Consider the following 26,425-nt stretch of genomic DNA (forward strand, 5'->3'; position numbering starts at 1 on the left):
GGCTAAATAAAACACAACAACTTAATATTTCTATACATTTAATTTTTTTTATATCGTTTGGCTAGCAACATTTGCACACTGAGTGAAATGACAACTGGAGATTTGGAGACACGAGCACAATTAGGGCCAGTTAATGGTACCTACAGAAGATTTCATTAAGAAGCATCCCATCCTATAATGTCTGCACTTTTTCATTTGCATTAAAGTCCCAGTTGTAGCTCACATCCAGTTAAAAATGAATGATACTTTGCAGTGACATCATGCTGAAAGTAGGATACTGCATGTATGTCTATGGCAGAATGTTCATCAGTAACCATGTACATAATGCACATATTAGCAACCATGACCTGATAAGTTTTTAGATTGCCTGAAAAGTCAAGAAAAAATACAAAATGGTTTTAAACAAATCAGATTAAAGTCTAATTTGAGTAAGTTAGATGTTGATGATCTCAGCTGCAAAGTATTTCAAAGTGTATCAAACAGGTGGCAGTACAAAATCATGCAAAACAGCTGTGGTTGGCTGCCATCTTGTGGTCGCCATAAGAACCTTCACAAGGTTTGTCTTTTCCTTTATATTTGGTATCATTTTTGTGTTCACTTAGGGAGGCACACTGGATATATTTAGTGGAACTTTTGCCCACGGCAGTTTGACTGTAGCAAATTAACCAAAGCCCTTTAGTAACTACAAAACATTAAGACATTGGTGTGATAGTACGTTATAGAAAAAAGATTGTGTTTGTTTCACTGAGGAAATACTCAGTTGAAATTGACATCAGGCTTTTGGATAAGTCGCTTTTGTTATTCTATACAAATTAATCTGGAGCATTTGAGTGGGCAGAAGTCTTCATGCCTCTCTAAGCTTGAGTTTATGAGCTAATGGACTGTAGAATTCCTTAAAGTGGTAGACTGCACATGATTGCTGGATAGGCCTTATTTAAAGATATTTAAAGATGACTTGAGGAACAGTCCACTTCCCACTCATCTCCATGGAGAAGGTATTGCTTTATCAAGAATATACCAACTTATCATTTTTGCATTTATTTAATTACAGATGTTTTTATTGCTCAAATATACCTCGAAATACATGTGTTTATACTGTTAGCGTGGTCACTGCCTTTCCACAGATCTGACCTGTAACTTGGCCCACCATGCTGTAGAATATTCCAGATAAAGCAATAACACTTCCATGTAGACAAGCAGGTGGCAGACCCTACACCACAAAAGTTACACAGCACACCTTTAAATGATCATATTATTTGTTGGCCAGTAAGAACTTAGGGTTTGGCAGTTTCTTTGCAGGTTAAATGTGCAAAATTGTCCTGCAGTGTCTTTTTACAGCAAGCCATCAGGGACAAACTTGATATTATTATACATTCAGTAAAATTATGATAGCATTGTGAACAGAACACGAAAAACAAGAGTTGTTCAACGCTCCAGTGGGCAGTGGTAAGTTTCCCTGTTCATATGAGTCATCAGTACTTTACACAGTGCAAATCCTAAAGTCTTTTGCCACCCTTTGAGTTCAACATATAAAATGGCAGTAAATATAAGAGGGTGACTGAGGGTGACTTTTACATTCCAAAGCAACAGTGGCTGATACTCTGTTGATACTTTGATGGCTCTGATGGCTGCAGGTTTTTATCATTTTTGCAAAGTTACCATAGGCAGTTAATATCTATATGTATTCCTGTATTACTTAATGTCAGGTTGCGGAAATATGAACTCACAAGGGTCATGTGAAACAAAGGATCTTATTGTCATCAATTCGGACCAAATGAAATTTCTCTCACCTCACTGATTCTGCCAAATTCTGCAATACCGAAATCTGTGATGTCCCCTGTGATAGTTTTTCCTTTCTTTTTTCCTCTTAAGCAGCCATATTTGTTTTGATACCACATTCCACCTGTCAGTCACACCCATCTGAACTCAGGTGATATAATATTATCGCCCTGTAATCAAGACAATAGCCAATATTCTTAGGGGGAAAAAAGTTAATATTGGGCAGTGTATTGGTTTCTCTCTTATAAGAGTGATGATGTATGACAGGCAGAACAGACACGTACAACAATGTGCATTAGCAGTACTTCTATGATTGGCAGTGTTCTTTAGGACTATAGCTACATGCACAAAATACTGTTCTGTCATGACTTTGCCAGGATATACATGTAAACTTTGACAAACGAGGTTTTTGTAGATCTATTTGGGCTTCTCTGATTTGTATTCATAGTGCACGTAGAAAACACTTACTATTGCAGATTGCTTTGAACTAGTTTAGACATTTTGTTGTGGCAAAAAAGGTCCACTGCGTAACTTTTCTGTAAGAGAGTACACTACCTGCGTGTCTCCAGCTTTGTTTGGAAGTATTAAACATTTCAGGCAAACTTTATTTCATTATAGGCATTTTTTCATTGCTCTAAAATACCTTAAAAAAGCCTAAATTTTTCTAACTGTCCACAGATTTGACCTGCTGGTCTGTTTGTCTCATTGGAGTTAGATGGAATTAATGCCATACTGTGGAACATTCTAAACTTCTCCAAGCAAGTGGCAGACCCTCCACCAGAAAAGTTACATAATGCACCTCTAATTTTTGAACAGAAGTTATGTGAGTGCATATAGCTAAGCCTGTAGTTTAAAGAGGGGGTGTTACACTTCTATGGGGCATTAACTGCACACAATATTACCTTTTATTGCTTTGAAAATGAGATGTTTCCCAAAAATTACGCATTAAAATGTGTAATAAGTTTCAGTTTTTTTTGGTTTTTTTTAATAGGATCGTGCTGCTGATAGGGCCGGGAGAGATCACTAGATAACTTAATAAAATGGTAAAAAAAAAAGTCGCTTAACACCCCCTCTTTAACAACAAATCCTGGAAAATATTTTAAACATTTGAAACCGATATTTTCAAATTGTATCGTCTATAATACGTGTGACAGATTAATGTACAAACCACCAGTAGCATGTTATCTTTTCAAAGCTTTCATGCAAATAGTGACTACACATTGTGCGCACCTATCATGTCCTGTATATATAAAGTACATGGGAGTCCTTGGTGTTTACACATATGTACAAGCCTCCAGTGCTCCGGTGATGCCCTGTCCTGGTCCAAGCTGAAGTCCATAGCTCGTGCCCCAGTCTGAGTGCGTTGCGTGGGGCTCATCACGTGGAGGGGTGAGCATGTGCCGGTGATGGTGGAAGGTCTTGAGAGTCCATGAAAAATGCATGAACGCAGCTCACTTCACCGAAACTCTTCTTGAATTCCTCCTAGACCTGTAGGAAAAATTGAAATACGAGGCATTACATATTAATAGTCATGCAGTGGTTTGTTGCTAGGTTTTAAAGGTCCTACATTATGTAAATTGTCTCTTGTGAGCTTTAAGCCATGTTAGATTGTTGTTACCTCATGCAAAACATACCTGAAATTGTGTTTTTTATTCACACATGTTTGAGTAATTCTTTATTATTAGTCTGTCTACATCTCCAAAGCTCAAAATGCTCCACCTTCACGACATGGTAGTTTTCACGTTAACAGCTACCTTTTACTTTTAGTTTAGTAGAGAATGGAAATTTCATCTCTGAAATTATCCAAATGATTCCAGAGAAAGAGTATGGAGTTTAAAAACACAGTGGAGCACTTCAGGTATTCCCACATGACATCACAAGTTGGAACAGAGTGTTTTCTGTTTGAGAGAAGAACTCGGCTTTAATACGCAGGATTTGCCTGTTAAACATGAGTGAGTGAAGCAAAACAAAACTCAAGGTATGTTTTTGATGAGGAAATAACATAATATTGATCAGAAAATAAAAATGCTAGCTTAAACACCAAACTACTTCCAGTTTATTGTCATTTTTTTCTGCACCTGTTTCACTTTTCTGTGCCTATACACCAAAAAAAAAAAAAAAAAAAATTGTGTTTGTGATTTCAAATTAGTGTGCGTGCTTTGCGCTTCAGGACCCACTCACCACCAACCTTTAATTTTTCAAACAAGAGGGAAAAGAATTAAAGAACGAATGAAATATAAATAGCATAAGACAACACAGAGCACATTACAGGAAAATGGAAGGTGCAGAGCTTACCAGTGCTATTCTGCCTCCTGCTCGGCTGCACAGTTATCCTTACTTTCCGACGCTATAGCTAAATACTCAGCCCTGAGGAGGAGAGGAGAGCAGAAAGAGGAGGAGACGAGAGACAGCTAAGACAAGTTCAAATCAGTTTGTGGGAAAAAGAAGATGTCATTCATTCCATGTACAGGCAGAGATGGGTAGGACTCAGTTACATTTCCTTGAGGAACTTTCTGAAGAAATTGTACTTCTCAGAGTAGTTTTCAGGCTGCATACTTTTACTCCTACTTGAGTCATATGTTTACTGAAGTAACAGTAAAAGTTGTGGTTCCTTTTCCCACTGTGAGTAAATCTACAAGTGTCAAAAACGTTATGTTGACAATATGAAAGGATTTGAACATTTGTGTTTCTTGCACCGCTCCTACAGATTTAATATGGTTTTTCTCATTTTTGTGTATCCTATCTTCAAATTATAAATCAGATATTACGTCTGGAGAGTAACTCCTTCCTTAGTTATAGTTTCCCCATGTACTTTTGTGAGTCATTTCTTGGATTGCTACTTTGTACTTTTACTTAAGTGTTATTAATAGTGCTGCATGTTTGTGTTTTAATAATTTTCTGTTCAAAGTTTACATTTTTAACGCATTCAGAAAACTTGACAAAAAGACTGAAATATGAACTCACGAACTAAAACAAAAATTGCATTTCGGAACTACAGGGTTAGCAGTTTTTATGAACAATTAGACAGGATATTATTACTATGAAGAAACGTTGCTCTTACTTAAGTACAATTTTTGGCTACTCTACCCAACTCTGTGCACTGTGCGGTTGTGGTTGACATAGATCAGAAGGCCACCTCAGAGGGGAGAGGGAGGGTGGAGGGGGGGGTTCTAGGGTCCTATATACTCACGCGCTCTCTCTCAGGGCCTCCTCCCCGGCCGCCGCGATCTTCCGGTAACAGTAGATCATCTCCACCACGAGCCAGAACTGCAGCCCGATGATGGACACATACATCATGATCTCTGACAAGATGGATGCCATTCCTCTGGTCACTGCGGCAGGGGGAGCGCAGGGAGAGGTTTAGGAGGACACTAGCTATAAATTGTGTTCCTGCTCAATAAATGCGATGATGTCATAGGCAGGGGACTATGTAACTCTATGTTTGCCTATTTGTGAGTTTGCCTCACAATAACACATTTTGGAGCACTATATATTGCAACAATAAATATCACGATAATTGATGTTATTTCAACAACTTTATGCTTGTCTGACAAATCCAGAGTCATATCTTTGTATTTTCATACAAAGGGATATCAGTCTGGTCACTACTCCATCTGTCGCGTCTCAAGCCAGAACCAAACATGATCTTATGTCAGTGAGTCATGTGAAACAAAGGAACTTATTGGTTGTCTATTATTTTGAATAAAATAATTTCTAACTTTCTCTAATAACTTTCTCTCACCCGATTAACAGGGTTTAGTGCTTCACTCATGATTCTGCAGAAATCAGCCATGTTTTTTCAAGCCCCTGTGATATTTTTTTTTTCTTTTTTCCTCATAAGCAGCCATGTGTGTTTTGATATGGACAGACCATGGATTTCACCGATAAGCTAATCCACCTGTCAATCACGCCCATCTGAACTCTGGGAGATTCACCATTAAATCAAATAAATGTGTAATCACAGGCAAACTTCATGCCATTGACACAATAAACTTAAAGCAAGATCATTCTGGTGAACCCCTTTTTAAATGTGCTGAATTGTTCATAAACATGAGCTGCAAAGCTGCACTTTTGTAATTAGTTGGGGTCAATAATTAATGAGTTATGATAATTCTGCACCTTAAAGCTTGTCATATAAAAAAAAAAATAAGATTTCCCACTAGAACAAAGGTGCCCAAACTTTTTTTTTTTATTATCAAGGGCCATATCTCAAAACATATTCGGGCTACAGACCGGTGATCAATGCAGCGCAGTGCTTTACACACAGTTTTGACAGAGCCGCTGTGTATTAATAAAGCTTGAAACACATTCATTTTAGGTCTGTATCACAATGCAATGTGATGTTTGAGGATATAGTGGTAGAAATAGTTTAATTTCCTGTTAAAAGTACTGCTTACGATCAATTGGGCCGGTTCAGCAGGAGGCCTGAGGGCCAATAAAGATTGGATGGAGGGCTGTATTTGGCCCCTGGGCCGTAGTTTGGACACCCCTGCACTAGAGAAAAAGGTATACACTAAGTAAATACTGAGGCACAAAAATACCCTTCTTTCTGTGATACATTGAACTATAAGTTGATAGTAATGACTGCGCCCGGCCTGATTTAGCTGTGTTCTCTTACATTTGGACACTACATGCAGTTGCACGGTCTTGCTGTTGTTGGTCTGGCACCTATAGTTAGAGTAGAGCAGCGTCCTCTGGAACACGCAGCGGTACGTCCCCGTGTCATTGTAGGTCACGTTCAGGATGTAGATGGAGCCGTCCTGTAGGTCGATCGTGTCTTTGCTGCCGTTCCAGGCCAGACGAAAGTCGAAGCGCGGGTCCATGATGTTGCCAGCTTTGTCCTCATACGTGTACAGCTACGAGGTAAAAGGACAGTGCGAATATAAGTTAGACAGTAACGTATAAAGAAAAACTGTGATATTAGTTGTGATATTAAAATGACGATTAATTGATTGATCTTGACTAGTTAAAAATAGTCGTGATTGTATTTTGATAATTATGATTGTTGTCTGGAATATATGCAAAAAGAGCTTTTTATAAAAGCTGGGGCATTATTAAAACATGTGACAAATGGCAAAAAGAATAACCTTTTTTGTTTGTTTCTTTTTAGATTTTCATCAATAAGACACTTTCTTTTAAATATCCTCTATATAAAAGCCTTTTGCCACCATATTTCAAACTTTATTTGGTTGTATTTAAAAAGTCTCAATGTGCAGTAATCGATACAACTATTCGACTAATCGGAAAACTAACCACCATTGACAGATTTTATATATATGTGTATGTATATATGTATGTATATATATATATATATATATATATATATATATATATATATATATATATATATATATATATATATATATATATATATATATATATATATATATATATATATAAAACACAGTGTGTTCTCATAAGGGAGCTGCAGGGATTACTTAGTTTGTTGGAATAGTATACTTGTCCTGGATTGATCCCGGTTTAGTTCGGACGATGTAGACTTGGTTTGGTCCTGTTTTAGGGCTGGTTGAGGTCTTGTCTAGTTCAGGTTTGACTCCAGCTGCATTAGACCCTATAATAGCTGAAATGTATACAAGACACTGATATAGTTCCCATCTCCATTAGGTGTCAATGCACATTATCTTAATTGGAGGAAAAGCCCATTTGTCTCCATGGCGGCACTTTGCACATTGCACGGGCGCTTTTGCACTGGGACCTCTGGCCTCCTGGTGGATGGATTTAGAGTGTGCACACTTTTATAATGGGAAGCTAATGGCATCTTTGGGCTGCTGGCTAATGGCCTTTGTGCGGCTAAAACTACATCATGAAATATGCACAAGGGCTTTCAATGGTGAGAACAGCAGTCTTAGAACACACTGCAAAAGCACATTATCTAATCTAAAACATACATGGTTGGTTATACTAATCTGGAAATAACAGATGTGGGACAGCAGTGATTATAGTTGAAACTGTTGTTGTGTCCTTAGGCAATACACTTCACCCACCTTCCCTAGTAGGAATGTGATATGTGTGCGAGCGTTTGCTGGTGATCAGAGGGACCTATGGTGTACATTGGCAGCATTGCTTCTGTCTAACCCAGGGCAGCTGTGGCTAGAAAAGTATCTTACCACCACTGACTGGGGAGTGAATAAGTAATGCGTGGTCTTGAAAAGTGCTATCCAACACATTGCTGCAGTAAATCTGGAGATGAGTTCCATACTGAGACCAAGGTATTGACCAGGATATTAAAGTCTGCAGATACAAATATACATACAAAAATATACTTTGTACTCACTAGGGAGTACTCAGTCTCGTCTGCTGCCATGAAATACCACTCCACCGAGGCCATGGCCTGCACCTCCCCTCTCATCTTACAGAAGATACAGCCAAGTTTGAAACCCTCGTGAACGACCGCTTCTGTGTCCGAGTCAACCTCCACGCAAGCTCCATAGCACTGCAACGCTACACAAACAGTCAAATACACAAAATTAGACACGCAATTCATTCACAGGTAATGCCCCCATCCGTTTTGATTCAAAGGATGGTCGCTTAACTCTGGTTATGTTATTTTTCTCTTCGAGCATTTGCAGGCCTTTGTGTTAAAATGGTTACGTGCTTTCTAGTATTGCTCTTTACATGCGTGTTTATTTCCACTTGTAATTTCAGTTTTTTGTTTCAATTTGTTTGAGTTTTGATTTCATTTTCAGAAATAGGTCGCGCTCACTGGACTTTATTTAATTAATGTTTTAAATTCAAGTGTAGAGTGGGAAACATAAAATACACAAATGGTGAACCTAAGCATTTTTGTTATGGGCCCATAAATTTACTAGTTAAACTTGGGAATCAAAGTTCTTTCAAGTCACAACAATTGTACCAGTGTGTCTGAAAATGAAACACACGCTGTATAAATGAAAGGGCCCATATTATGATAGTTTCTGTTATAATGTTTCGTATCAAAAACATACCTGGAGTTTTGTTTTTGTTTCATTCATACATTTAACACCCAAGCCCTGCATATTTAGGCTGAGTTCTTCGATCACTACTGAACAAAAAGATAAAAAGGAGCTATTAACTTGAAAACTATGGCTTCATGACATCACAAGGTGGAACAGGGCATTTTGAGCTTTGGAGATGTAGACAGAATAATAATGAAACAAAACTCAGCTTCAGGTGTTTTTGAGAGGTAACAACATTATAACATGGCTTAAAGCAGTAATTTTGTGTGATATAGGGCCTTTAAATGAAAAATATATATATATAGATATGCCATTGTTTTGCTGACGTAGAATTCAGTGAATGTCATACCAGTTTTTGCTTCATGTGGATAGTTTCATAAATCTAATCACGTTTGCATTTTGACACTTAAAATTTACACTATTAACTGCAGAATGTGAACGCAACCTATTGTGGATTTGACTGAAATTGAAACTGAGTGGAAATAAAGAGGTTGCAGTGAGCAGTTCCTCTAGATTTTATTTACATTTTACTGCATTATGAATTTTGGTTACCGACGTTTATTCATATATAGAAGAGTGACTCTATATATGCCATCATGACATACAGGTATCGCAGCGGGCGGGGTCACACACCTCAACCTGAGTGTGTCCAATGGGCCGTCTCAGCCAATCATAGTCAACTGGGGAAGTTTTGAATTGTATGGAGGAGGAGAGAAGACAGAGATACAATTTTGTTTTTCACACGGGTAAGTTACTGAATTACACTGCCGATTTCAACACAATTATTGAAATACTGGGCTAAAAACACACATAAATATATAAAGATTGAATAGCAAGGATGATGCTGTAACAGAGAAAGAGGAGGCAGAGAGAGGGGGGAGAGGAAAAGGTTAGCTGTGCAAGAAATAACACTATATGCAAGAAATAGACATATTCTGTATAAGCATGCATTCAGAAGTATTTGTAACTAGACAGAGCTGAACACAGTCAAAGTAGCAGCCATCAAAACAAAAGACAAAACACCATGATGCAGGATGCACTCATTTGGGGTGACATTTAAAAAACGTGAACATCTTTAGTATTCATAATGTATTGAATTCAGGCACTCAGAGCATGGTTTTCTTTGCGTTAGTCAGATGAAGTTGGAGTCATCATCATCTATTATGTAAAATGTTCCATTTCTTGTACTAAATAAATAAAGTCTTGTCTTTTGTTAGAAATATAGAAATTATTAAAGTCTGTGTTACTTATATTTATAGTGAAAGACATTTTATTGTTTTTAATAGGATCAAATCAAATAAAATTTATGCAATATGAGGAAATATGTGACTAAACTGTATGTAACCTGTGCGCTTACTGTTTTTAAAAGAGGTACAAAAGAAGTTTTTCTCATTCTTAGTTTATTGGCCAAGTCACGCCACATGTGAACGGTCAGGATTTCCAGAATTCAATGACTGGCTGCAGGTGCTGGGGTTTAGGTAGTGACTATTCTGACCAGAGAGAGGCATTTTAGGTTTAAACCAACTGGATTTCAGCAAACCAAATTAGTCATTCTGCTTTCTGATTGGATAATCCATAACACCAAATCATAACATAAATAAATGAGACATCATACCCGATGTTTTAATAAATATATCAGTGTCATAATTGCTTTCAGTAAAAGGTAGGTCGAGTTTGACATTTTAAATCAAAATCTTAAATACAGTTCCTTAAATGTAACCTTTGATTGCACTTGATGCTCTATGTCTTCCCACAATATCCCCCCAAAAATACTGTACAGTACACCATACTGGATATAGCTTCTACAGTACCTTTTGTTATTTCAGCATTGGTTCTGTTCTAGCTCAGTTTCCCTTCTTTTAAGATGCTACAAGGACCTATAGCTTAAGGCAACATCATTTCCATGTGAGGAGGTGCAATCAGGCTCTAAATAAAGTCCTAATAGTTGAGTGTGCAGCTGCAGCGTCTGTAATTGGCCTGTTGGTGTCTCTTATCAATGTGACTGCATGTTTGCGCTAATGGCAGGATGCAGCTGTCAGCGCTAATCCACATGCTAAGAGAGGTCAAGCAAAGTCAGGAAGCGACACAAGCTAACACGTCTGTACAATTAGCAACACTGGCACTAGACCAAACAGTGCATTCATCCAGTTTGGTAAGGGAAAGACGGTCTTGGGTCGGGCAAGAGGTCATTTTAAATAACAATAATGGAAATAGATACTGTAAATAAGGCTCACTGTATTTTTTACTGAACCTGAAGTGGATTGGCGGATTGAGGATTAAAAAAAAAAAGCTTAAATTAGTATTAAATCTTCAGTTTACTTAGACACCATAGACTTGGAGTTTCTAGCAATAAGGTGGGTGTTTTTATGTGTGGACTTCATGTTCTCTCCATGTCTGGGTGGGTTTTCTCCAGCACTCTAAATGCTAGTCTTTCTATAGATCACATAGAATATCACATAAGCAACATGTGTGGTTTGTGTGTATGCATTATTTATAAATTGTTTTTCAGGGGCTGCACTACTGTCACTGATTGCCCCATCAGCATTGAAAGGATGGGTCAAATGCAAAGGGCAAATATGTTTCCATAGACCTAAACTACGGGGTTAGTAGTTTGTTGTTGTTGTTTTTTTGCAGAATGAGACAGGATATTTTGTAGTTTGTGGAGGAAATTACTTCAGAAATTGACTTAACCTTTTCCTAATTGTGTCTGTTCAAATAGAAAGAGTTCTATAGCGATTTACTTGCAGCCTTACTTAAAACCTTATTAACATGTTTTAAAAAAAAAAAAAAAACATGTTTAAAAAAAAAAAAATCCTTGTCAAAGCCTCATTGTCAAAAGCCTGACCGTCATCTCAGAAGCTAAGCAGGGGTGGGCCAGGTTCGTATTTGGATGGGAGACTGCAGGGAATATCAGGTGCCACAGCGGGGCGTCAGTGGCAGTTGTGTTGTGCTACCCTCACCCACATTACCGGCTAAGAGTCTGGTGTGTGTGTGTGTGTGTGGTTGGTGGAGGTTGAAGGTAACCTTATGCGGCAAGCGTTGTGAAACATGGCAACGCTGACAGATGTACTGCAGCCTATTATATGGAAATGGGGAAAGAGGGAAGCGCTTTGTGCATTTGTGGAGAGGGGAGAGGCCTGTGCTGCTCTGGATTAGATTTTTGGCTTTCTGCTGTTGTGATACTTTGACCAATCAGATTCAGATTCTTTTATACATACACCTGCACCTGTTTTATATGAACTTCTATACTTGTTTCTTTTGTTTGTTTTTGTGCTTGTATGGTATTTTAAACACAGCACCCATGAAAAAGAGATCCCAAGTGCTTTCTTTGGGTTCCCCTGTATAAATAAAGCTAAAGAAAGAATATTTGGCATGACGTTCTCATTTTCCGGACTGATTTTCGAGATTGATAAACATAAAATACTCAGAATGCCACACATATCAATCCAGTGTGAGCCAGGTTAGGTCGGAGGGGCCAGTGGGGGCCTTGCTTCAACAGTCTACACCAGGACATCTTACCATCACTAAGTATGGAGGGAATGAAAAACGAATACAACTGTAATACAACTTTGAGCATCTGGAAAAGTCCTATGTAAGACTAATGCATTATTATTATTATTATTATTATTATTATTATTATTATTATTATTATTATTATTATTATTATTATTATTATTATTATTATTATTATTACACACATCTTCTGTCAGTGTTGCCCAAATACAAGAAGGACAGACACCTGCTATCTAAATACAGTGCGATTAGAGGTCGAGCCAACAGTAGAGCAGAGGGACAGTAGCAGATTGCATCATCACAGATAAACAGTGGGGGCAGCATTCCTGGAGGACACTGCTGACATGGTTAAACAGAAGCTTGGATAGACAGAATAAGACAGCACAAGACAGACACAGGGGACATGCAAGTGGACAGGACGAGGACTGCTCAACCCAAGTGCCCAGAGGAGGACCGGCTATGCCCCTATCCCCACTGACAAAATGCTAATCCACTATAATCTCCGTGGAGGGATCAGGATTATGCAGCACATAATCCAGAATGTGCAGGTTGTTGCGTTTTATTCTGACATATCAGTAATTAAAATAGTCAAAACAAGTAGAATAACCATGGATTATTTCAGAATGTGCTGTACTATGGGATAAGAGTAAACACTCTTGAAATTATTTGACTATATAAAATAAAAAGACAATTTCATATTCTAGAAATCAGGTTAAATTTAACAGAATTTGAATGGTAGCTGATTCCATCTTGGTAACACTGTGGAAGAGGATGCTGTTTGTAACCAGCAATATTGTATTAAAACATATTAGAAACTGTATTGGTTTAGAAATATTGTTATTCTGGTTCTAGTCATTGGCCAATTTGGAGCCCTGCCCAGATGCAAACACTGGAGTTTCTATAACCATACTTGGGACAAATCTAATCTTTTGAAATTTGTTACATCAAATTTACTCTGGGAATATAAATTATTTTCAAAATGTTAATAAACGTGACAAAACGGAGCAGCGCTGACTCAAGTGTGACTTGTAAAATGGATAACTTTATAGGAACTGTATGTAGCCTGTACCTTAAAAAAGGTTCTACAATCACAACTGAACCTGGGTTGCCAAAGCCTTAACCTGTTTTGACAAACACTTACGTACACACACACACACACACACCCCCCCACCCACCCCCCCACACACACACACACACACCCCCACACACACACACACACACACACACACACACACACACACACACACACACACACACACATATGATGGTGCCATACATAACCTGGGGAAATGCCAAGCTTCTATGACATTTCCCTGGACACCACACAGAGATTTTCCACTGCACCAAGTCGCACACTGCACTCTCTGCCAGGTCTACTCATCTGACTCCAAATTCATCAGACTCAATACTTATAGTGAAGTCAGTCAACTCTTACATGCAGGAGATGAAAATATCCTGTATTGTTCTGCATTTAAGGAAATTTCAGTTTACACCTACCACCTATTCCCGCACATATCCCGCTACATTAAAGGGGAGAGAAAGGGGAAGGAGGAACAGTGTGACTGGTCTAACAGTATTCACACTAACCCCGCCTCAGCATCTAGGTGTTTGTAATCTGAAACACTTGGCTGTAATTAGATTGTTTTTGACCAGAAAGTTGCAGATTTACCTAGTTACCAGTAATCTTTTAATGAATATTCTGCCTTACAGTGAACAAAATGTCAAATGTTGATCTAAGAGTATGTTAAAAGAAATCCTAATATGTCTTCTTCGAGGTTTCAAAATATAGCAAAAAGCCATAACAATTGGTCAATTTTACAATGATAAGAGCAGAAATGCCCAGAGGCCTATGTCCAGCACATGTCTCTGCCGATACACCCACTGCTTTGTTTGTGTGAGCTCCCACTGTTTAACTCAAGCACAGACTGTCACAGCTACTGCAATATGTTTACACCACTCCACTATGAAACTGCTCAGATGTATCAGGACTGGAGAAGATACAATGCATTTATGATAGGTGAACTGAAGCTATTTTACTTCAGATTAAAGAGAAAATAGTGGGGTTGTCAAAGTATCAAAAATTTCACCAGGTATTGATACTAAAGTCACATCACAGAACAGAAATGAACCTTTCCTGAACAGCTTTAGAATGATTTTGTGCTGTAGACCACATAGCCTAGTATACGCCCATGGACCACTATAGACCTCCCTGGATGAATGAGGGATTACACAGATATAAAACCACATGGGAATGTAAAAATTATCTTTCTGTGGTATTGGAATCGGTCTCCAGTATATTCTTACAGATTTACATTTTATCACAATACTTATACTAAACTGGATCATAAAACATTACATTGGTTCTCTGTCCTCTATGTCCCTCTCCCCCTCTCTCTTCTCTCCTTCTCTCTTCTCCCCTTTCTTTCCCCCCTCTCTTCTCCCCTGCTCTTTGTTCTCTCCCTCTCTTCTCCCCCTCTTCTCTCCCTCTCTCTTCTCTCCCTCTCTCTTCCCCCCTTCTCTCCCCTCTCTATTCTCTACCTCTCTCTTCTTTCTCTCTCTCTTTCCCCCTTTCTCCTCTCTCTTCTCCCCCCTCCTTTCTCCCCCCCTCTTCTCCCCATCTCTCTTCTCTCCCTCTCTCTTCTCCCCCTCTCTTCTCTCCCCCTCCTCTTCTCTCCTCTCCCTCTCTCTTCTCCCCCTCACTCGCTTCTCCCCCTCTCTTTTCACCCCCTTCTCTCTTCTCTCCCTCTCTCTTATTTCCCGCTCTCTTCTCCCCCTCCCTTTTCTCGCCCTCTTTCTTCTCCCCCTCGCTCTTCTCTCTCCTTCTTTCCTCTCCCCTTTCTCTTTTCCCCTCTCTCTTCTCTCCCTCTCTCTTTTCTCCCTGTCTCTTCTCTCCCTCTCTCTTCTCTCTCTCTCTCTTCTCTCCCTGTCTCTTCTCTCTCAGCTGATGAGATTTTCTTTCCTGTCTGGTCCTCATGTTTTCTGTTATTGTCCTGTGGGGGTCATGACCTCTGTCCTTGTGTCACTCTTCACACAGAGCTTTCATGCTATTTGTGCTGTGTAGCTGCGCTGCAGTAGTGAACAGATGGTGTACAGAGGTGGTGTTTAGAGGTGGTGTATAGAGATGGTGAATAGAGATGGTGTATAGAGGTGGTGTATAGCGGTGGTTTATAGAGATGGTGTATAGAGGTGGTGTATACCTTTGTTTGCACGTGCAGCGTCTTATTTACTGCAGTAATATTACACACCCAATGGGGCAGACACTGCACTAAATTGTTTGATTCAGAACTATATCATGTATGGATATGGATATATATGGATGGATGGCAAAACTTAACACCTTAAAATGAAGCATGTTATTTTCATTCTGGATGTTTTTCTTACACTGTCAAACTTTGTGCGGGCTTGCATCTCCACAAACCTGACTCTTATTTGATGTAAAGGGCTGCTCTTTGCTGCTTGTATCAGTGGAAATGTTGTTCTTGTGGCCAGATAATTCTAAAGTATAACATAAAATCTCCAAAAAGAATGTTGCAAAGTATGCCTTTAAGCTTCTATTTCTGTGGAATCATGCAGGTGACGTGCTACCTCCAGAAAGTTACACCATGTTGCTTTAAGGCTCAATTACACATAATATTGTAGCATGTATACAGTTATATAAGCTCATTGGGTTTCCAGTAATAACTAAATAAACAGATAAACAAATGTGGATTGTGTCATCACATCTCACAGAATTTTCACTTAGCCAATTTATAAACCTATAAACACTCCTCAGATGCTAAATACTTCACTTTATACTAGTGTGATAAATGTATATACCATTAGTGACCCAGCATCAGGTCGTCCCACTGTTGCTGGGTTGCTGGGACTCTTTTGTTTACTTTTTAAAGAGTTTTGGGTAATATGTGTCTATGGATTTTATTTCGCCATTTAGCTTTTTACATTTCTACGAACTGTATGCTTTCATGTTCTATAGTTTTTCATCATTGTATATACACCCCGATGCATTGTGGGATATCCATGTCTGCCAAACAGCGGGACCAAACAGGGCCCTGGTGTGTGCCTCCATTACAATTTTGCACATATGTGTACAATTAGGGCACGACACAGTGGGCTAGCATGATCCAGATTTGTCCCAGCAGCTCAAATAGAATCAAATCAGCTTCAGGTCTGCTCCACTTTGAACAGGACACACCAATCAGATATCCTCAGATACCAACGTTCTATAAAATACTATACAAAACATTTCATTCAGATCCATCTCAACTTTGACAACAGCAGCTATCATTTCATTTGTCCTTGTGCCCGCTGCTCAAATATCCAGTCTGAAGTTACTTTCAACAGTTTTCTTCATTATTTAAATATAAAGAATAATAAAAAGAATAATGGATAATGAATAATGTATTGTATTGTATGTATTGTATTGGGTATTGAGTCCAATCCTTAGTATCGAAATCAACTTTTAAATGTTTGTATCATGGCAAGACTATTACTCTGTTGCCACCTGTTAACTTTAACCACTGAGCTACAGTTAGCATTACATTAGCCTCATTATTCTACCTGTTTATGGACTACAAAAACTAATTACAGATAAAACGTGTGACTATTTAGTTTTCTGTGGTTGATTTAAAAAAAAAAAAAAAAAAAACAAACACAAGAAAAACTAAGAAACCTTGCTGATTCCAAGGGTGATTAAAACATAAAAGGTCATATTTTGCATACCTTTGTTTCCTTCATTTTTTATTCCATTTGCTGGAAATTCCATTATTCTGTCTGGTAGTCAATCTTCCTGTTCCAGAACTATTAGAAGCATGCACTACAGTGGTCAAAATTAGTTTATGTCCTACCTCACCACTTAAAAGGGCCTTCTTGTGAGTAATGTAATTTCCATTTTGTGGCTGCAGCTCAGTGATGCAGTGCACTTGTCGAGATGGTCTGAGTATCCTGTGGACTGAGATGGGACCTTATGCAGACCTAACGGCTCCTTGGACCTCTCCAGGCATGCATCAATTACACGTTCCCATCATACACTGGGGTTATGCTCCTGTTCTGGCATGAGGAACAGACAAGGCTGTAAATGATAATCATGACTCTGCATTATGAAAAGTGTATTGTCTTAGATGTATTTTATATTTCACTGTGTTTAGGAATTGGTAGCAATACAATTATACACATGCACTGTACTGCTATTCTTTGTAATATAATTCATTTTTCAATCACATACTATACTAAATGGACTTTTTGAGTTTTTAACCATGTTAGAATATTGTTCTCTCATTAAAAACATACCTTGAGTTGTATTTAGCTTCATTCACTCTGGTTTCTGTAATCCTTTGTAAAAAGTCCTTTGCCTCTGAGCCTCACAAACACATTTTCATGGGATTGCAATGTCATAGATAGAAATCCTGCATTTTTAAGTCCAGAAATTATCACCAGACTAGTTTTACTCTTTACTCCTGCGTGCTAACACCTACATGTTTGGACATGTTCCTCATTACTTATATTAATTGTTTTTGCTGTGGTAACTCCTCCTGCTGCCAGTAGATGGCAAGCACCACTCTTATCAAGGGGACAAATGACATCTGCTTGAAGACTGATGCAGGCAAAGTCTCAGTCTTGATCCTGTTAGATCTGAGTGCTGCTTTTGATACTGTGGATCATGGACTGTGGATCTCTTACAGAGACTAGAGGACTGGGTGGGCATCTCTAGTACGGCACTAAATTGGTTCAAATCCTATCTAGAAAACAGAAAGTCAATCCTGGGACCCCTGTTGTTCAATCTCTACATGCTGCCATTAGGCCAGTTAATACGCAGCAATAATCTGTCTTACCACAACTATACAGATGACACTCAGATCTATGTCTCACTAGCAGCAGGTGAATATGGACCAGTGGATTCACTCTGCCACTGCATCCAACAGATCAGTGTGTGGATGCAAAACAACTTTCTCCAGCTAAACTCAGACAAGACTCAAGTCACCATATTTGGCCCACAGAAACATAGAGAAAGTGTCAGAAGTGACCCCCAGTCTCTCTTTCTAAAACCTTCAAATCAGGCTAGAAATCTAGGGGTAATAATGGACTCAGACTTGAACTTTAATGGCCACATCAAATCAATAATATCTGCAGCTTTTTACCATCTAAAAACATTACAAAAATCAAACCTACACTGTCAAAGCCTCAAAGACATAGAGAGACTTAGCCATGCATTTCTCTCGAGTAGGTTAAACTACTGTAACGATCTGCTCACTGGCCTCTCCAAACGAGCGTTAAGACAGCTGCAGTACACCCAGAACGCTGCTGCTCAGGTCCTGTCTAGAACCAGGAAGTACGAGCACATTAGTCCTGTGCTCAAGTCTCTGCACTGACTTCCTGTAGCTCAAATAATAGACTTTAAAGTAGCTCTGCTTGTGAAGTCTCTCCATGGCCTCACACCAAAGTACATCTCCAACATGTTAGTGCCATATGAACCATCTCACACTCTGAGGACTTCAGGGACCGGCCTCCTGCTGGTGCCCAGAGTCAGGACATGGAGAATTAGTGTTTCAGTTTTATGCAGCTCAAACCTGGAACAGTCTTCCTGAAGATGTGAGACAGGCCTCTACTTTGACAATGTTTAATCCAGGCTCAAAACAGTTCTGTTTGGCTGTGCATACGACTGAAAGGTCTTTATTCTTCACTCTTCTGTTTTAATGTTAATTTTATGATGATTATTTGCGATTATTTATGTTTTGATTTGTGTGATATTAATGTCCTTCTTATTCTGTAAAGCACTTTGAATTACTTTGTGTACAAATTGTGCTATACAAACAAAGTTGACTTGCCTTACCACTATGAAATTATGTATTTTTCATTATGAATTATTTTAAGTTTTAAATCATGAAATGCCAAACCAGTTGCCAAACAAGTTAGCAAAACTCTAGCTTGGTCTTAGATGCTAAAACTAACCTTATTTGCTAATAAACTGAAAATGGCAACACCTTGCAGAACAATTTCTTTTTTGTTTCCTTAATAAAATGGTGACCTCCTCTCATATGAACACATGCAGATCTACACACTTTCAAAATAAAATTCTGCTATTTTTACCACCTCTGTGTACTTTTTTTTCCTGTTCTGGAGCTCTTCTGTGTCCTTGTCCAGATGCCTGTTCTCTATATTGCCTTCTGCTGTATGTATTTCCTGTTGTATAACCATCTCACTTTTGTCTAAGCTCTAGTCCTGTATTGACTCGTGTAGCCCCGTCCCAGAGCTAAACGTCCTTCTCTTGAATAAATGCCTGGTCTGTGCACACATGTGTTATTAGGCCAGTTGCCATATTGCAAGACAAAGAGCAGCTGGTTTACACAGATAAGTGAGCGCTCTGTAAATCTACCTTTTATGCATATGATCCTTTTTGGTGGATTTTTAACCTAAACAAGTAAATCTGCGACTGCAGAATCTTGTGAGCTATGCCAAGACAATGACAATGTTATTCAATTTAATGTGCTATAGGCTTAAGGTGTTAGAAAACAACAGCAGAGCACATAATTCTGAATGGTACTGCTATCCACCTTAATCCATCCCACCCACTTTTACTTCTGACCGCCACAAGGCTGATGCAAATACATTGTGATACAGTTACATTAATGTTTGTATCATAGCAATTTGAACATGACTGACACTCAGACAGCAGTTTAAAATTAATTTTGAAATGTTTAGTGAAGTGTCTTGCCTAAGGACACAACATCAGTTTTTTGCCATTAGTGTTGAAATTCCCAGTGGTCTTCCATCCAACTACTAACCAGGCTGAGATCTGGCAAGATCATGCTTTGGTATTGCCACAAATAAGAGTCTGGTGCTTTGATTGTTAATTCTGCAAAAATCTGCCCTGTTTCTTAGTCTTGCGTTATTTCCCCTCCTTTTTTTTTTACACGTAAGTTGCCATGTTTGTTTTGACACAAACAGACCATGCATTTCTCTGATTGGTTAATCAGCCTGTCAATCACACCCACCTGAAAATCCACAAGTCTGGACCAAACAATCCAAGTGTGAAAGCTCCCTAAATATGTCTGTATCTGCACTTATGAGGCATTCTAACTATATTTGTGATTGTCTGTCTATTTATGACATTTAACTTTTACTTGCTTTTATGTCTATGATGCATTTGTGTTTAAGTTGTGTTATGCTGCCATATGGTTTGTGTGTTTTCTCTAATTCAAGTAGGCCTATAGCTGATCGTCGTAACTTAAACTCTGTGCCATCAGTAGGACAGACATGTCAAGGGCTGTTAGAGCGTCAGGAGGATACGTGCAGTGGTTTATGGGAGGACTGCCCTGGCCTTGGCAGACATGATGGAAACACATACAGTAAAGAGACAAATACAAGGACAGGTCAATCACTTGACACCACTCTAGGGTTGTCATTGTGCTATCGTAGTCTATTCCTTAGTATCTAATGAGAGTTTGAAATTTATTCTTGTGACACTATGCCACAGGTTAAATCTGTGATGCAAAGTTTACATTAAAATGTCTACAGTGCATTAGGTTATTTGTTATGCCATAGATTGCAGAACTTTAATGTTTTTCTTAAACTATAAATCAGTAACCAATGTAGCTGTTCATTTTTTATGTCAGGGCAGCTGCTAATGATGTTCTAATTTAGCTTTAATTTAAAGGACCACAATGTAGTTTTTCTGGTGGGCTTGGCCTGAAAAAGTTCCACAGTATGATATCAATCTTGATTTACAGGTGTTTTTTATTGGTAATATACCTTGAAAAACATGCCTTCTTACGGTGAGCGGGGTCACCTTTCCACAGATCTGATCTGTAACTTGACTAATTCAAACATACCGCTTGAAGGCATGCAACCATGTTCAGTGAGTCACACCAGAGTTGAAGTCAGAGAGACCAACCAGTGCTGTATAGTTTTTGCTCCTGTGCCACCTGCTTACCTCCACCCTAGTACACCCTGGCCCCATTAGCCACATGAGCCTTTGTTACACAAGTTGCCTAAGCAGTATCAAGTGAATGGCAAGTCAAATGCATGGGGAAACATTTCCTAATTCTGGCACAACTGTAGTTAGAATATGCCTTCAAATTGTTATCATTTCAGCTAAACTTGCTCTTGGAGCCCTTCACAAAGTCATTCAGGTTTCTGCTTAACATTGCTGAAACACGGCTAACAACAGCTGCATGTTTTACCAGTGATTTCCACAAAGACCATGCTAATGATAAAATGTGATAACGTGAATGATACATACAGGCAGCCTACATCACATTGGTTTAGCATGCTGCTTGAAGTGGCCACAGAGAGACTAGCACAAAATGTCATAGATGCATGAAATATAGTAGTAGCTTACATAATGTGTTTGATCATGCCTTGACATTTAACATGCAGCGCTGCTTTTCCTGGAGCCATTTCTCAGAGGCCTATCTAATGTATCATACTAGTAGTCCACACTGATATGAACTGACAGCACACTACATATAGCCTGCTTTATTATTTATGACCAGTCCTTTCCGTAATACCTGTAGGGTCAAGGAGAAGCAATCAGCAGTTCTAACAATGAAAACAAACAAAAATATAATGCTCCAACATTCACATGATTCAAGGACTTTATATAATTGAACAAAACTGCAAAAATATAGGCAACAAATGAATCAAATCAAACACATTCACACTTGCACACACCACATGAAAATTTGGACATTCTGAAACAACACCAAGGACTAAACCTGGACTGGATTGGTCTTGAACAGGACCGAACCAAGCCAATGTTTCTAATCATTGTTAACAAAAATATTTAAAAATACATATTGTGCTTTTGCATACGTTTATCTATGACACTCGTGGATCATTATGTCGTTTTCGACATTTAAAATTGCAATGTTGATCTAAAATGACTTAATAAAAGAAACAAGGCTGGCTTCTGGGTTGGAAAATTTCAGAGCCCAATAAAGAATTAGGAGCCGATTTTTGCCTGCCCCTTTACAGTATGTGCACTAGTAATGTCTTGAACGCAGGAGTATAAAGCTTACTCAAACAGGTATGAATCACTTGAAATACAACTTCAAGTGAGGAAAAATAAATGTCACATGGTTAAAAGCTCTAAAAAGTTGATTTTGCTGAATAGATCTTACTGTTCAGTGACAAATTTTCTTGATCTGCCATAATTTTATAACAAATTTTCAGACAAATTCATGCACTTTTTAACATGCAGCTTTTAGCCTGTTTAACACAAATTGGTTGGTTAATATTAACGTATACATCTATGGTCTCCTGGGATTCTATGAAGACAAACATTTGTAAACTTTAGCATATGGTTTTTAGCTTCTATTGCAAATTGGCTCTGTTGTAAAAAATGAAGCACGTTGACATTAATGTTCTGTACTCAGGCATCATTAATACACATTTTTTTCTGCACATGGCTATTGCAAACACAGTTACCCAAAACAGACTTAAGGCACTTTTACTTGATTTTTACACTTAGAAACGTGAAAAACAGAACTTCTTTTGAAACTGTTTGCAGTGTAGTACAAAGTCATTCCTCACTTACGTCATCCATTCCACATTTTTCAGTAATTTTAAAAACAACTAGCATGCTAACAGTGCACTTAATAATTATTGGACCATAAAACACTTTATAATTAGATGCAGATAATACACAGCAGACTCAGGAGCTGCTCATGCAATATATCTGTGCTGGGGCAAGTCAAATTTTGCTCAAATGCATGAAAAGAACTGGGTACAGAGCCTTGAATCAGTTGGTTGAAGGAGGCCTACCTATGCAATTAAGCAACCATTCAAGATTATTCTTGCTTTCACACCTATTGATATTCTTCTGAGCTGACTCTTGGGTAGGTGGCACGTCCATTCACACTTGTATTAATAACCACAAACAAAGCAAGCTCTCAGCGCTGGCCCCTTGTACACAGTCAGGAGTGAGCACATACCTCCACCTGGCACCACAGCTGTTCAGACCCCAACACACACCAAGCAAATGTCATTACGCTCAGACAGGGAGAATAAACCTTAACAGCTGGGCTTTTAGTGAGCCATCCAATCTAATGATGCATGCACAACCACATTGACATTGCATTGCACTGCCCACATCAACGGTAGCTTAGCAATGCATCGCTCTGCCTGGAACATGGTCAAATGGTCTGTGTGAGTCATCCTGAAGAAACAGATTATTAAAATAGCTCACTTTACTATTTTTTAATTGAGTAAAAGCTTCTTTTTTTTTGTCTTAACTTAGACTTGGGAGTTAGTGTGGGGAAAAAAACATGGATAATTATGTGTAAAAAAAAAAAAAAAGTAAATGTTGACTTTAAATTGACATCTTTGTTTTCAATTTAAATATTGCACTATTGCACTGTAGGAAACATACTGCATTGGACATAGGGACATTTTATTGTACTTTACTGCTAATGTTAATGATGAACTGTAATTGTAATGAGATGTGTATTTTTAACATGTTCACCTGCTCAGGGACTGCAGATGGAAAAGAGCAGTAGCTAAATTTGGTACAAATCATCTTTTGTCTTGTAAAATTAATGAATTTGTACATGGTCCCTGATAAATAAATAAAGAATAAAAGATAGATAGATAGATAGATAGATAGATAGATAGATAGATAGATAGATAGATAGATAGATAGATAGATAGATAGATAGATAGATAGATAGATAGATAGATAGATAGATAGATAGATAGAGGCAACCTTTTATGTTATTGTATGAGCTATTGCAAATTTATATCACAACTTTAATAAAAATGAAATAATGCAACTCTTAAATAAATCAAAATTGCATTGAATACTTCTTTGCAAAATGGGATCTCTTTCGAATTCACTAATGCATGCAAAATTACAAACACATGAAGTGACAGTAAAAGTGCTAAACCAGCATTCTCTCGTCTGTTTAATCAAAATCTAAACAATATACATTATTCTGTTCATATAAAATCAAGCCAATTCTAAACAAATGTGCAATACTATTATAATTCTGAGTTTGATTTACTCAGAAGAGTGGTTTGTTTGGACCAGGTTCAAATTTTACATAGTAAGAAATTAGTCTGAGTGGTTTTCAGCTGTGAAATGATTCCCTCTTTCTCAACTAATATTTACAATAAAAAATAAATAAATAAATAAAAAAGTAGTATTGTCCTCATCTAATCAGTTCAATTCAATGTATAACTCGCTATACATTTTCACAAACATTTCAATAGAATTCTCCTCAGCTTTATCCAAAAACCCACACATCCATCCAAGAGGACAACATCAAACATCGACATGGGGAACATCCCAAGCAAACAGGGGTGCATCGCTATGACGACCCGGGCAACTCACCTTGAAGTACCACCACCAGGACCACGCAGGATATCAACCGCCTCCCTTCTCCAACCCGCATCCTTAAAGAGAGAGAAAGACAGACACAAACACACCAAACTCCGTGGAGGTTTTCAAGCTGTGGGAGTGCTCCACCTTGGGTCCTCCTCTTTCTCCTCCTCTTCTTCCCACTTTAGTTCTTCACCTGGAGAGCTTCTCAGACACCAAAGCAAAGCGTGCTGGCTCCTTTCGTGGCAGTGTCCGGTTACCAATCACTCCACGGGTTTGAGTTTCGTCCCTTGTTCCAAATAGGGCTTTTGTTCAACTATTTATACAGGCAAAGCAAGCAGAGAGGCGGTCTGGGGTATTTCAAGGACTACTGACAGTAATTACCAATATATAATAGGCTATTGTGTGGAAGACTAATGGTATATAGCTTGGACTGAATGTCAAAATAGAAGACAAATTTTGTTTTGGAAGTTTTAAATAATATTTGTTCAGGTGTTACTCAGTTCACCTGAGCTGTTGAAATTGGACCAGCTGTCTTTTTAAGCAACCACAGTGAGGCAATGGAATGGTGTGGAAGAAGCTTGTCTTTGGTATTGAACATATGGAAATTATTGCTAAATATTATTGCTTTCCAGCATGTGTCATAGAGTATATTTTTTAATATTCTATTTACGTGTTTTGCATTGTCTGTGGATAAAGTGCTCAGGCTTCTACGTGCATCCCGGCGCTCAAAGCATTAATTTTAAATGCAGGTGTGCAGGGACTAAATGAACTGCTGTTTGAATTCGACTGAACGCGTCAAACGCCGGTATCGTCTTTATACAGTCCAATTGCCGCTCACCCTTGCTTGGTGTGTATAAATCACATCCAGCGCGTGTCTTGTCCTAACGATGGGTCAGGGGCGCACCGATTCATCCTGGCGTCACCGTTATCCAAAAAAAAATCTATCCAAAATATTGAGGAGACGATTACGCACGTGTGGAACTCCGAGTGATCACATATTCCGAAAGCACGGGGGTATAAAAAGTGGAAGGAGGAGTGGAAACAAACCCCTGGATGGATGTGACGGTGGACTGTTGTTGGGATAGCATCTTGCGCGTGTCGGTGCAGGGGAGTCGCTCTGGTTTGGGATGGGTGAAAGCGCCAAGGAGAGAGAGAGGCGCGTGGAGAGAGGGGGCAGGAGCGGGAAGGCTGTGATGCATTGCAGTGGAGAGAGAGAGACAGAGAGAGGAAGAAAGAGCTGGAGGAAGAGGTATGGATCCGTTGTTATGGTAACAGTGGTTTTGTGTAATGTTTCCGTATTCACAGAAAATCCCACGTGCGCGTAAACAGCGTGTAAGGTGACGCAGGCCAGTTCAGGTAACGGGGTTTTGTTCTTTTAACTAGGTCTGCTAAATCGAGGACATCTTTAGGATAGGTCTAGAACAATGATATTAACTTTGATGAACACAATACATTATTTAGGCAATAATGTGGTTAAATAGTCTACACTTTGGTTAGACTAAATGCAAGGGAGCAAAACAGTTTCAGAGCCCATGTAGCCCATGTAACTAAAAAAAATAAAACATTTGTGAGTTGGAAATGAACAGGGCTGGCCCAGCCTATAAACGGATTAAGCAGCTGCTTAGGGCCCCAAAGTCACCAGAGAGCCCCCGAGAACCCATACATTTGTATTGAAAATAAATACTATGTAAGTTAGATTAGAACGTTTCAGTCTTTTGGTCATATAAATAGAAACACAATTGGACAAGGTGATGAGAGCAGGGTCATAGTGTTGTCAAATACAAGTCACCAATGGCTGAGCCCAGGTACATCCACTGCCTAGGGGCCCAAGGGCCCAGAGACACATTCTGCTTAGGGCCCC

General features: G+C 38.7%; 1 protein-coding gene across 1 annotated transcript; it reads right to left on the bottom strand.

Annotated features, from left to right (window-relative positions):
* Window positions 1-24: 24 nt before the first annotated feature.
* On the bottom strand, window positions 25-25,054 carry scn1ba (sodium channel, voltage-gated, type I, beta a). The gene is made up of 6 exons (XM_033981425.2): window positions 24,574-25,054; window positions 8,075-8,241; window positions 6,398-6,635; window positions 4,970-5,111; window positions 4,075-4,146; window positions 25-3,267 (listed from the first exon to the last, which is right to left on the bottom strand). The coding sequence occupies exons 1-5, from the start codon at window positions 24,632-24,634 to the stop codon at window positions 4,080-4,082; spliced, it is 675 nt and encodes a 224-aa protein (XP_033837316.1). The 5' UTR covers window positions 24,635-25,054; the 3' UTR covers window positions 25-3,267; window positions 4,075-4,079.
* Between the last annotated feature and the right edge of the window lie 1,371 nt (window positions 25,055-26,425).

The sequence above is a fragment of the Periophthalmus magnuspinnatus genome, chromosome 16, assembly GCF_009829125.3.
Source record: "Periophthalmus magnuspinnatus isolate fPerMag1 chromosome 16, fPerMag1.2.pri, whole genome shotgun sequence".
Classification (NCBI taxonomy): Eukaryota; Metazoa; Chordata; class Actinopteri; order Gobiiformes; family Gobiidae; genus Periophthalmus; species Periophthalmus magnuspinnatus.